Source organism: Poecile atricapillus, chromosome 8 (genome assembly GCF_030490865.1).
Source record: "Poecile atricapillus isolate bPoeAtr1 chromosome 8, bPoeAtr1.hap1, whole genome shotgun sequence".
NCBI lineage: Eukaryota > Metazoa > Chordata > Aves > Passeriformes > Paridae > Poecile > Poecile atricapillus.
In genome coordinates, this window is record NC_081256.1 from 13029037 (window position 1) to 13043161 (window position 14125).

The following is a 14125-nucleotide window of genomic DNA, read 5'->3' on the forward strand; positions in this document are numbered from 1 at the left end:
TCTTACTTATTCTGTTAGATAATGAAAGACAATGTGTGTTTACATATTCTATTTTTCTGGTTATCATTATGTAGTGTACTAAATGACTTACTACTGCTTTTCCAGATTTGTAAACATTATTCTCACACCTTTTTAAATAGACTTCTATTGCTGTAATTATGAACATGTTGTGTTTGCAGACAAGAATTGTATGGGTTATGGGGAAAAAAATAGCTGTTCTTTTGCAGTGACAGAAAAACCATTTTCTTCATTTAAACTCAGGTTGGTTTAGTAGGGTGTTAATGACCTGAAGCTGGCAATTTTAACAGTATATCTTCACTTAAAATGCTACAGGAAGATTATGTTGGGTTGCAGAAGTATTGTATTTGTGCAGAAGCTGATTATTTAAGCCAGAGAGTAATGAAATGTGAAACTGATGATGCCATGTATTCTCTTCAGTCTCTACAAATTACTATAAAAATCAAAGAATCAGTCACAGTGAATATATTAAAAACCACATCAATTTCCCAGTCACAAGAGATTCTGTAGTAAAGATTTATAATCTCCCATGTAACAAAGATAACATGAGAAGATGATAGGCTGAGGAGCATAACCTAGACTTGAGTACTGGGAAGAGCAGAGTTTAGAAACTCATGAATCATGTACTGGAATACTGATGGAACTGGAAACTGATGGGACTTTTCTTTTTAGATTTGTTCTGCAGTTGAGTTGCTCCTTTGGGAGATCTGTATGCTTTGGCATCAGGGTGACTGAAAACTAGAGAGACTTAAAACATTCTGGGCTCCCTTGAGTTGATTGGAGCCTCACTGTTCCTCCTCTGGGAGCCTTGCACTAACAGATGAAGAGTCTAAATGAGCTGAAAATGTTTAGGTTGTTATTAAACAATGCCAAGGGAGAGAGAAAAATCTCAGACTTATTGCCACCTAGACGCTTTCCAATTCATCAGAATTCAGCTGCTTCAGTGCTTTTCTGTGGGTTCTCTCTACCCAGTTCTCTGGTCTTTGCTCACTTTTCCTTTTGTCCATTTTATTATCTGATGTACCAACTCTCCCAAGTGACACGTTCCAGTCCCTGGGTGTGACAGCCATGCTGTATCTAATCGTGAACTGCTGTGCTCAGACACTTGACAACATTTGAAAACATTGGTCTTGCTCTGAAAACTGTGAGAGAAGTTTAGTGTAGGTGAGGGTTATTGGACTGATAATTGGAGAATGATAAATTAAATAGGGATACTGTTTCTTTTTTTGTATTCTGAAACAAATTTGGGGTTTTTTTGCAACAATTATTATAAATTGAAACTCCATGGGGTTTCAGACAAAATATTAAGCTCATTTTTTTAACTACTATGAACTTTTTAAAAGTTTTAGTTTTTTTTCTGAAAGATAGGATAAATCCAATTTTTTGAAAGACAGGATAAATTTATTCATGGATAAAACCATGTTTTAAGGAGAAAGTTGGCACTGAATTGAGGCTTGCTGTGAAGCACCTTCAAACATTGTGGAGAACTGAATTTGACTTTGCAGTTCTGTTACTTTTAAGATTATCTGAGAGGATTATTTGTATTTCTAGCAAAGCTCTGGGAAGCATGTAATACATGTAGAGTGGAGTAAACTTGAGATCCTGTTAATCATGTACTTAGTGTCTGTGTTTTTAGGACAGCACATACTTGTGTGATTTTGGCCCATCATTTGTGATCTGTTTGAGGATTCCTGAGAATAAAGAAGCTATATATAAATTTAAGATAATATTATCAGCTGAAAGCTCTGCCAACTTCCATAGACAGAAGTAGATAAACAGATACTGTGTACCACTTTGTGGTTTTGATCTTGGAAAATAGATTGCAAAAAATAAAAAGAACCTGTCTAGAATTTTATAGTTGCCCTATGCGCTAGGTGCTCATTTAGCATTATTTTTTCAAGATATCTTGTTTAGATGAGAAAAGAAATGATAATAAATGAAGTTTACAAATTTACAGAATATACTGCTTTCTGGGTTAAAGAACGTGAACTAAAAATTGCATTGTAGATATACAGTTGCTGTGAACAATATTGGAATTCTAGTGTTAACAAACCAAGAAAAATTCTAAAACCACATCTTTATAACAAAATCTTCAAGTGGTCTAGCTGTACTTGAACAAACTATATCAGTGAGATTGATATCAGTGAATAAAGCTTTAATTATCTCACCAAATAAAGAATGGAGGTGGGTGTAACTTACTGTGTCAGCACGATAGCCACAGCATCATTTAGGACACTCTCTCCAAACAGGAGTGTGTATAAATCTGTATCCACATTCAGCTCATGGAAAATAGCAAGGACTGTCACTGTATGGGAAGAAAGCAAAGTGAGTTGTTATTTTTGTATTCCTCTGGCAGTTCAAGGAATAAAGCAATGTTAGAATACCAGTTTTGAGAAGCCCAGTCCTATGCATTGCCTAAGTGGATAAAAATGAGTTAAGAAGGATCAACCAGAATATGTAAGATCCTTAAATTCATCAAGTCCATGAGTTTTGCTGCTTCAGCTGAGTTAGAAAGAAGCTTTCCCTCTCACACAGAGAATCCTACAGAAATGAAAATGTCATAGCATGTTTCAGTGTGCATAAAGCACCGTGATCTTGTGACCACAGAGGAATAAGGATGCTGAAAAGAGTTGGGTTTTACTGTGGATTTTGTGTGATAAGTAGGGGTTTACCTGTTTTAAGAAGGATATAATAACACTTATCCATCTGCTACACATGTTCACTAAGGAATGTGCAGCATAACCACCTGTGCTGCCCCACGCTCAACAAGGAGGTAGCTCATGGGTAACCACAAAGTCTCTGACCCAACCCAGGATATTTGACACCTATAACCCATTCTAAGGCTCCTTTAGCATTGCACTGGTCTAAGTTCTTTCCTTCTCCCTGAGTTATACCCTATATTTGATTTTCAGTTTACCAATGCAAGAGAAAAAACAGAGTGTGGTGAATTTAAATTGAAGGTGAGCAATTTAGATACACATCCTCAGGAGTATTTAGACATTTAGTTCATATTCAGGTAATTAAGTCCTGCAGATATTAACTTAGGCCTTCTCTGTTTTTCGCTCTTCCCTGCAGAAAGGGACTCACAGTCCTTCCTGTGGTCTATCCTGCACTTCATAATCTCCAGCTGAAGAAGGCTGTCTATGTTCTGTGTAGGTATTATTTGAATTCTTATTATTCTTATTATTTTCTCTTTGCATGGAAAAAGCAGAGCTTTCTAATTTCAAACAGAATTTAATGTAAAGATCCTCAATTATTTTTCTGGTTAAAAATGACATGGTAACTCACTGCTTCACTGGTGAGCATTCTAGTACATAACTGTGCAATTGACTCAGTCCTCATAGGCCAGGAATCCCAAAGATTAAGAGTGCTTCTGGGATGCCAAGTTCACATCTGACATTTTAGAAATAAAAATTATATACTTTTACATTTACATGACAGCTGAAAATTCATACAAAAGCATGACCAGCTGATTATGCTTTGTCTTAATAATATTTCTTGGAACTTTAAAAGCACTGCTTCTAAGATTTTCTAAATGCCACTTAAATAGCTATGTAATCTCAAAATCAGTTTATAAACCCAAAATAGATTCTCAGTTTTCCTGTGAAATTTTATGTTAGAGTGAACTCTGTTGATGTGTTATCTCTGAAGAATTTTGGAAGTGTTATTCTACAGAAGACAATTTAGGAGATGTGTGTAGCTGAACATTTGCTGATGAAGCTGTATTTAAATTAGCTAGTTATATTTAACCATCCTGGTAACCTCACCCATCTACTCCCACTGCAGTTATAATTTAAACTAGGAAAAGAGTTCTTTCCCTAGAATAGCTCAAAGGTGTAGGCAGAAGCTTTATTGACAAAAGATATTTTCTTCTTTCACCAACATCTATATTCAGGTTTTTGCCTGATTAGCAATGCTGACTTAATGTGCTAAATGGGGACTCAGTTTAGTCTCCTGCTCTCTAATGTCATTGGCATAAAAACAGACTTGTTTGCTAAAACTATTTGCCACTTTCAGCTTTTGCTTATTAGCTAATTAGTTTGGGCTCTTGTTAATAGTCCCTGTGATAATGATAGAAGGAAAAGAAAACAGTAATCAAAGTCCAATGTACTGCTGGGGTGTGTGTGTAGCAGGCCAAGCCAATTAGACAGATGCCTACACATTCCTCTCCTTCCTCTTGCCTCCTAAGTAATCAACTTTCTCTCCTTGCTTTCTTTCCCGACTCTACCCCAAAAATATGACTTTAATCTTTTCAAATTAAAGCAAAATAATAAAGCAAGCGATGCAGTACTGCATCAATTGCTTCTTCTGGGAGAATCTCCCCAGCTCACCCAGCTCTCAGAAAGTATCTTCCATTTCAAATGTTTTCCCATTTCCAGGGGAGGTTATTGGATCTTTACCTGTCCCTGACTGAAGGGTCCTGGTCTCTGCTCTGTCTCTCTGCTTGTCTGGCCCAAGGCAGAGCAAACTTCAGCCCTACCACTGCTGACAGATATTTATCTGATTTATTTTTAAAGAACTGAAATGATGCTGGTTCCACAAATCCCAAAGGAGTCTTGCTCTTCAGTATTCATACAATTTATAAATGCAATTATTCCTGAATCATGTCTAACCCAAATCTCCCCTCCTGCTTTTCAAGTCTGCAATTTCCATTCCTAGCCTAATGAGAAACAAAAATTTGTCATCTTTATTCTGATTTTCTTTCAGCAGAATTTGTCTAGTCAAAGGCTCATTGCATACATCTCCCTAAAAAGACTCACTTCTTTCAATCTCCTCCTTTTAGTAATGTTTCCTTGCCCTCTAATCAGCTCATATCTTTCCTGAAATACAGTGCCTAAAACCAGATCCCAGTAATGTAGCTGACACTTGCTGTCAAGAAATAGAATGATAAAATGCTGTAGAACATGTTAATAAATTAATAAATCCTGTTTTCTTTTATTTTTTTTTTCTATGTATTGGTACTTACGACTCATTTTCATAGGTTGTAAACTTGAAATAATTTTCAGAAGTGAATGCTCACTTCTTATCTGCTATCTATGAAGAAGCTTTTTTTCAAGTGTAGCATTTCTCCTTGTCTATTTTAAATCATTACAGGAATCATATTGAGCTCTATCCATGCCTTTCAGAATGTTTGCAATCTCCTTTCAGCAGAATATTGTACAATAAAGAAACACTCTCTGTTGCATTGGCCAACTCATTAATGAAAATTATAAATTGTATCTGTACAAGAACAGAGATCTGCAGGATCTTTAGCACAATCCACCCTGTTTAAGAGCTCCAGGAAACATTTCTACCTTGTTTTGACCACCACAGTCTAGGCATTTCCCCATGATCACATTTGCCTTCATTAATTATGAGAATCTATGGGCATAGGTCAGAATGGACACATCAAAAGGGATGTGATACTCTGCTGTGGAAGAAAGCTGATTAAAGTTACTGAATAGCATTACAGAATACTGCTCTAGGACTAGTCATCATGTCCAACGAGTCACATCATGTTTTGTCTAAGGGATGACTTTTAAACTCAAGGGAAATAATTTAAAAATAATATACTTATTAAAATAATTATTATATTAAAAATAATATACTTATACCAAGTTTCTTATACTAAGTAACATGTCTAGTCTGAGAGAACTTTGATATCTAAGTAAAGACTGTAGATGCTGCACTGCTGTCAGCTTGGGCCCCAGTTTTCTGAAGGCACTGCTGAGGAACAGTAAGTGGGGCTTGGTTTGTATGTGGTAACTACTCAAAAACTTGTATAATTCATTAGATACAGTATGTATTATAAAAATACCAAACTACTTCTCATTAAAGTACACATCTCATTTCAATGTAAGCATGAGGACAGAAATAGAGGCAGGTGAAGAACTGGCTGCAAGGTCATTGGAGGAGTACCAACACTTTTTGTGGCAATAGAAAACTGACACCAACAGAAATAACATGTACCAGAGCTGCTGACTCAGAAAGGGTTGTGAACTTCAGTTAAAAATTCAGTGATGGGAAGCAGGAAATAGTGAGGCATCTAAGATTTGCACAGAATTTATGCCAACAGAAGTCTGATTCACTTCTTCCTTGACTTCATGGGCTGAGGTAACATCTGTCACATGCTGAGCCCAACATGATTTCAGTGGTACCCAAGTCATAAGAAGTGTTTGTGGAGCTGTGAAAGGTATCTTTTGACAAATGTAGAAAGAAATTGGCTTGTTATAGATCCCTGTAAAAAGTATATATAACTGAAAAATCACCAAACTACAACAATCCCTATTCTAACTGTATCTGATCCTACTTTGCTGTTACTTTTAAAAGAATAAGGAAACAAAAAATAAATTACATCATTATATAAGGTACTGGTATTATTGTACTTCAGTTTTCTAACTAGAACTATGAATATCTTTCATAGCTCACGGGCCTAAATTCTTTTAGGAGTGCAGTATCAAGTGGGAAGAAAATAAAATTAGAGAAATCTTTTATTTCCTATTGACTTTGTCTAAAAATAAAGATTCCAATTTGAATTATAGCGTTCTTTCCCTATTAATAAGTCACAGCACTCACAGATCAGTGGTGAATAAGAAGAAAGCAGACATATATTTTAATTAAAAACACATTTATAAACTGTCTTACATAACGAGCACTTGAAATGCATTACCTTCTATTTATAAATTACTCTTCTTAATGCAAAATCCTTCGATTTTGCAAGAAACAGAAACTGCTCTTTCTGATAAATATCCAATTTTATCAATAACAAGAGCAATGCAGCCCACAGCTCCCGTTCAGCTGTAACCATAGTAACTTCAAATAGGGAAGAGCCTTGTGATTGTCAATGTGACCAAAGGTAAGGGAGTTCATGTAGCTCAGAAATAGCTGTGCTTCAGCAAACCCTGTGAAGGTAAATCTGTTTTCTATACTTGAAATATCAAAAATTAGAAAAAAACCAAAAGGAAGGGCTAAAGGTATGTGAAATGTCTTTGCACGGGAAGGTCGTTGCCCAGAACACGCTAATAGCAGCGGCCCTGGAGTTGCTGGTGTATTTTTGGTGGCTGAGGCAGAGGTCCCATCTTTACATCCCTGTGCCAGGACTGTTGTGCTCATTATTCCCTTACAGCCACTGGCAGCCTGTCAGTCCCAGAGGACAGCTGGGTCACAATTCCCTCGTGTGCAGTGTCACTCTGCAGTCTTTCCCTGGCTCACTGCTGCTCTCAGGAGCAGCTCCCCAGAGAACAAGGGAGAGCTGCCCTGTCACCTTGGGAGGGACCACACCAAAACACTGCCAGAGTCAGGCTGCATTAGAAACCAAATCCCAGTACTAATGCAAGGACACCCTTTCAGCAGTGAAACAGGGCTTCACTGGTTTTTTGTGCTGTTTTATGCAATGAAACAATAAGATATGATTTCCTTGACAATGTGATAAATTATGCCTATTGATCAGAATAAGGGAAAATGTAAATACAGGTCTCATGTTTTAAATCAAAGAATAATGAAGGGATAATTTAGGAATTTTAAAATTCTACTTCTCAAAATTTAACCTCTCACCTGAATTCTTAAAATGAGAAACTTTCTCTACTGAAAATGAAAATTTATTGGAAGGAGATGTTCTCTGTAAGACGAATTATGTGGTCGAGAGTAACCTTGTTTTGTCCCTGAAGTTTCTAACTGTCCTTTCTAGAGACATGAAAGTTTTTTGAGGCATCACGAAGTATTGTGGATATTTAAGGATCACAGTCTATAATGCAAAACACAGTCCCAAGTCTATCCAGTAGTAAATTAATTTCTTAGTCTTAGTTCAAGTGCTAGTTTTCTGTGTAAGAGAACACACAGCATATAAGAGCAATTCTTCTGAATTATTTCTATGCCGAAATACTAGATGAAAGACCTTAAGATAAACTTCAGAACTGAAACCTACAGAGTAATGTGACATTATTTCCTCCTTCTTAACAATACTGAAAAATTTTGCCTGGCATATGTTTGTTTACTTCCCCAAAAGTATTTATTTAACATGTAAACACCTACCAACCATCTTTGCTATCACAAATAAGGAGCTCAATCAAACCAACTTCTGTCAAGTCAACAGATCAGTTTTTATCATCTTTTGAGACTTAATTGCTTTCCAGAGCCAAGGGAAATTAAATCTCTTTTTGAAATGAGTTTATAATCCTGCACAGTGAAGAATTAAATGAAAAATCATGAAGCAAATCTGACAGGAATTTATTATTTCATCTGAAGACTAATTTATTGTTGATAACACTAACAACATTTTACTAAAGTTTTCTTAAAAAACCCCAAATGAACCCTAGTTACCACAGATAAAATATTTATACTGATTATTTTATGCCCTAATATGTATCAGTCCTCTAGGGAAACATATTTTACCTGATTTTGGAATGCCAGTGAGCTCTTTACATGCTTGTATACTTACTATAATTCACTAGCAAATCCTACAACACAATGAAATATTTTCAGGAGTGTTGACCATTTAATTAATGAATAACTTAATTCAAAATTCTCTTAAGTCTTTGACAGGTTGAAATTTATGAAGAAGATTAATGAACACACAAAACAACTTAGAATATTGTGAATGATATCAGAGGGAGCAAGACTGAACATAAAAAAAACCCTTGGATGTGCATAGACACTATATAAGCAGAGAAGTAATTAGAAGCAATATTAATCAATGACAGTTTGTCACACTAAAAATATTTTTCTCAACTGAAGCTTTAGCTTTTTAAGCCTACTAAAAACTCTGGGAAATGTAATGCTTGTAACTTATTCCTTACAGTGCAAGAGGAGCTTCTGGTTTGTTGATTTTGTTTTCCTCTTGATTGTTCCAGATTAATCAGTGGTGATTTAATACTCTTATAATCAAAATCAGTGCCTTTGTCTTATACATTACTCGTCATAAGTCAACATTTGTGAAACTAAATAGTCTTGGACTGGAAAATGGGAAAATAAACTAAGCCAGCTGCAAAACCCTATTCATAGCACTATCAAGAAATATACTTGGAAATTGTAAGGATGCTTTATTCCACAAGCAGTTTATTTTCCTAGGTTCTCCTTGTGCTTCTAAAGTCTGTGTTTTTCTCTTGCTCTGTGAGTAGGGTTCAATCATGTTGTGAATCTTATTAATATAGCTGGGTGATCTAAGAAATGGCAGCATATTGGAGGTGTGGATTAATTTGATAATAACAATTTGATGTAGCTTTTACAGTAATCTTGCAACAACTGGTTTTGTGGAAATAAATTGTTTTATACTGTACTTTTAAGCTGTCAGAATGATAAATCACAAGCCCAAAATCTTTTGTTAAATATTGAGACTTCATTTAGAGACTGGAAAAAAGTTGTAGAAAAATATTACTTTTTCTCATTTCTTTTAAAAGCCAGGAAATTGAAATTTAGTCCTAAGCCTCTCAGAGAAGTTTCTCAAGGGTAGTTTTTTAACACTACTGCAGCATTTAACATGCATCACAAAATGGTTTCTGTTCCATCTCCTTTAACAGCTCGACTGAAAATTTTGCAAAAATCCAATGCACCCTTGCAGAATTTGTACTTTGTCTTAGTAGATAACCTCTAAAAAAATCTCTTCACCTTCTCCTTTACTGTGTTCCCACAGTTGCAAATAGCAATAGTTTTAATATGAGTAACTCTTATTGACATTTCCAACATACCTCAACAAATCTATGAAACCTAGGCTAACTTTGAGATTAGACTGTTTTAATTGAAAGGTTGGACTAGAATCCAACCAGACATCCCTCCAAACCTCAATGATTCTGTGATTTCAAAATTGACTGAGTCTGCTTCCCAGACTTTGCCATTTATCTGTAACTTTGGGCTTTAAATCTCACATCTGGAAATTCAAGTCAATTTCTTGGTAACTGTTTTTTTAGAGTTGTATTTATTGTGAACACTTCATTGTTACCATATAAACAGTATTTATATGGCCAAATTTGAATGCTCCATTCCCCATATCTTTAAATTCACATGTGGATGTGAGGTTGTGATTATTATCTCTGAGGCTGCAGCTTAGAGCAGTTCTCATATCAGCAAGCAACAGGTGGTGTCCTGAAGATCAGAGAACATTTTCCCAATCTTTTCAGCAACCTCAATTATAAAGTTTGTGATATCAGCCTAGGAAAACCAGCTACTAAAATCCCACAAGGAACCTCTGGAGCTTTGATTTTGACTTTGATTGACTTATGATTATCAGAATATCAGATATTTAACAGCTAAGGAAAGAAAAAAAAAAAAAACAAAAACAAGAACAGAGACTTTGAACATTTCAATGACATGTACAGTTCTTATTTACTCTTCTCACTTTTGAAAAAGTAATTTATTTGAAATGGTTACCTGGATCTGTGGCAGACATCAGTGATCCAAAAAATAAACAGTCAGTGAAGTGGAATTCCCATTGCTTTAATTGGCCAATATGTACCATGGCCTTCACAAAGCCATACATGATCAACCTGTCAGGGCAAAGATAAGACTGGTATTCAGACAGAGTATTTAATACTTATGTTTAATTTACAGTATGAAATAGGTTCTTATTCTCTTCAGCTTCTTTTCAATGAATGTATTCATCAATACTGAACATTAACTGGTATCATTTAAAAATTCTATTTCCTGTTCAACTGTCAAACATTGTATTGAAACATCAGAGACAATTCCAAATCAAAGGTTTTCTGGGTAATTGTCATCTGCTCTTAGCAGAGAACAATGCTTTGGGCTGTTTATTTTTCAAAAGGAAAGATAAGGTAAGCTTAAGAAGACATTATTAAGACAAATTTGTCTAATGTAGAACACTTAAACAAAGGCAGTTCTACTATCAGCTGTGTGGCTTGCTCTGTATTTCTAAATTAATTGTTTTATTCTATCAGCTTTTAAATGTTAGCAGAACTCAAAGTTCCACATAAGGTCTCTAAATGGGCATATTTTACAACTCACAATGACAGTGAGCCAACGAAGTCACACTTCAAAATACACTGCTACAGCCTCACTAGTTTCACAGGAAATGTTATCACTGGTTTATGTAACTAGGCAGTGCTCTCTGAGATGTGCATTCCAACCAGAATCTTGAAATAACTTGGAAAAAAGAGATTCACTTGCTGTTAGAACCTGTTGCAGATTTTTACAATATGATTCATGTTCAGTCTAGTTAATAATAAACCCCATTGCATCCAATGCCTGCTCCATAAACACATTGACAGCTGTGTTCTTCTAACTTCAGACTCTAAACCAATCATTTAAACAATTCCATGCATGCTCCTCCTGGGCTAGGTTTTGCCCTCAGCTATCCTCCTAAAGAGCTCCTGAAGTCACATCAACACAGATCTGAGGGACAGATAAAGTGCAATTAACAAACAGCCCGAGAGTTAATTACAAATCACTTTCAGATAGGTCACCAAGCTCACTGTGTTGCACAAGGAGAGAAGCAGACAGGTCACCATGGCCTTCCCCAGTGGCCCTGGGTATTTGTGTACATATTTACAAAAGTTCTCTAGCAAACAGTTCACCAGCAATTGCCCTAAAACACCATATCCAGCTGTGGGTCTCCTTGATTGATGAGCTCACCTTCTCTCCCTTCCCAAAGAATAACGACTCAAGACCTTGTAGTGAACTTCGTCTTTTTATTCCCAGCAAAATTTGTCAGCTTTAAGGAATGAGTCCTTCAAAACCTGACTGCGGTGCAGCTCTCCCAGTGTTCAATTGTATCCAAAGCCACAGTGAGGGAAGTGAGCACAGCCATGTCTTTTAGAAATAATTGCCTAAACCTACTTTCAGGTTTGACCAGAGACATTCTTCTCCCTCATTTAAAACCTATTTAAAAATAGTAAATAAAACTAAATTCTAACTATTTGGCAAATTCAGTAATGATAATTAAATTTATCAGTAATTAAAAGTTGCGGAAAACTTCTCAGATGGACTTAGTGATGGTTTTGTTTTTCAAAAAAATGTTTGTGAATAACTGATTTGACATAGATTTGTAACATTAATAAAGTAAAAAACCAGAAGAATAAAATACAGATCAGCTTTGCTGCAGAAGACCTGATATTTTCTACACCCAAACATTTTTTTTTAAGTCTGGGGAGGAACCCATCAAGCTAAAGCAAATATTTTACCACTTCAGCAGGAAAAGAGAAAAACAGTAATGTAATGAAACACATGAGAATTCAGAATTTTCCAGATTATGCAAGTCTGGCACTTACAAAGTGCCTCATCACTAAAAAATGCTGCATAGAATGCTGTCATTACACAGTAGAGGAGGCACCATATAAATATTTGACTTGCTGAAGTAAGAATCTTCTGGGAAACTGAACTTTAACTACAACAATTTCCAGTATGAGCCAGCAAGTAAACCACACAAACCACACAAAATCTGAGCACAACAACACAAAAAACCCCCTTTAAACTGACAAAACTAACAAAAATAAAAGTAAATAACAGACACTGAAGAACCAGAACAAAAACTCTTCAAGGCTTTAATTATTCTGAGCATTGGGCTATCCTTAGATTTTTGAGGCCAGACTGAATTTTGAAGCTTGTCGGTGTAGAAAAGTGGGGGTGAAGAGTCTCCATTTGTGCAGGGTCCAGTTTTTTTACTACCACAGTTCTGCTGCGCATTGAGGAAAGGAGTTAGGAAAGCACACTGGCTGGCAGTGTACTGCTGGAATGTTCCAGTGAGTTTGTTTCTAAAGCTGCTCTCTAGGAAGGCTACTCTGGAACTGGGACATCCTTGAACTAGCTGCTGTTTACATGCAGAGGGAAAAAAGCCATCTCCTAAGGCCTTTAAGGAGTAATTACTACACACAAAACTTTCTAAATGCTCAGGAAGGGCTTTAGATGCTGCTCAACAGAAGCTTATTTTTTTGCAAGAGCTTTCTTTAGCAGCATCTGGTTTTAAGGGATCTGAAAAGAGACAGGAAAATTGCTTTGGGGGTTTTTGGGAAGTTCTTGTCAGAAAGCTCTCAATAGCAAAAGCTCTCTTCAGCATACTGCTAGTAGAAGAGAGATAAATGGTAGTTTTAGAGAGAGGAAGTGGGGCATGTCTGATGCAGAATGGGGAGGCTGCAGGAAAGATACCAAGGACAGAAACATTGTAAGCAGTCACAAACAGGATCAGACCACAGGGAAAAGATACCAGAGTCTTCAAGACAGGGAGGCTGAAATCCTGGCAAGAGTTTTATTCCTCTGGGTGGCTAAGAAAGGCCATAAAAGTAACACAGAGTGAGCACAGCACAGCCGACAGGTAATCAGCAAGAGGCTGTGCTGCTCCTAAAGACAGCTGGTACAACCAGCCCGGGACCAGCGCTCCTGGGAACGTGAGACAGCAGGGTCCAAAAGAACTCTAGAGCAGCTCTGAATGGATGAACAGTGCACAAAGGGGGACAAGGAGACAGTGCATAAGGTACCTTAGGTACATGTGAGATGAGACAAATGCAAACTGAAAAAATCCTTCAAATCCCTTGTGGTAAAAATATGCCTCAATGGTGTAGTCAGGCAAGAAATCTGTGCCAAGCTTTGCCTCCTAAAAATCCCAGACACATCTTCAGCTTGCAGGACTTGGCATCACAGCACCTATCCCTCTGCAACAGAGCAAACTAAAAAAACCATGGCAATAAATACATACTGGCAGGTTATTTTATAGGATACTGCTTCTTTGAAAACTAACTGCATTGTCTCATGCAAACTAAAATGAGAAAACCTACCAGTTTTAAAGAAATCTACCCTTAATTTAAAGCTCTAGAGAACATAAATAGAATGTAACAGAACCTGCTAAGTGAAGACATAAAGCACACACACATGCCCTGTATCCTCAGTACAGATAGCCCCATCTGCCTGATGATTCTATCAGCAGCTGTATTTTCTTCAGCTTTGTTATTCATTGCATTATCACTGTTGAATCTCACTATGGGTCTTTATTGTGTTAAAGGTTTTAAAAGCATAATTCCAGATTTAAAGTGATTCTGTGTAGCATGGAAGAGACTTGTAATTTAAATCTTTCTTGCCAAATATATTTTCTAGTCTGCAGAGAATTTTTTATCTCATAGTCTAATTCCCTAAAGAATCTTACCCTATCTAGACATGATTATCTTGTAGCTTGAAGCCAGTTGAACAT

The 14125-nt window shown here is 36.4% G+C and overlaps 1 protein-coding gene across 3 annotated transcripts in view; it reads right to left on the reverse strand.

The window, feature by feature from the left end:
* Window positions 1–14125, reverse strand: part of SLC9A9 (solute carrier family 9 member A9) — a 176372-nt gene that overhangs the window by 128816 nt on the left and 33431 nt on the right. For all 3 annotated transcript variants that reach the window (XM_058844330.1, XM_058844329.1, XM_058844331.1), the window contains exons 5-6: window positions 10360–10475; window positions 2218–2323 (exon numbers count right to left, since the gene is read on the reverse strand). In XM_058844330.1, coding sequence (XP_058700313.1) covers window positions 2218–2323; window positions 10360–10475 — 222 coding nt within the window. The remainder of the gene's footprint in view (window positions 1–2217; window positions 2324–10359; window positions 10476–14125) is intronic.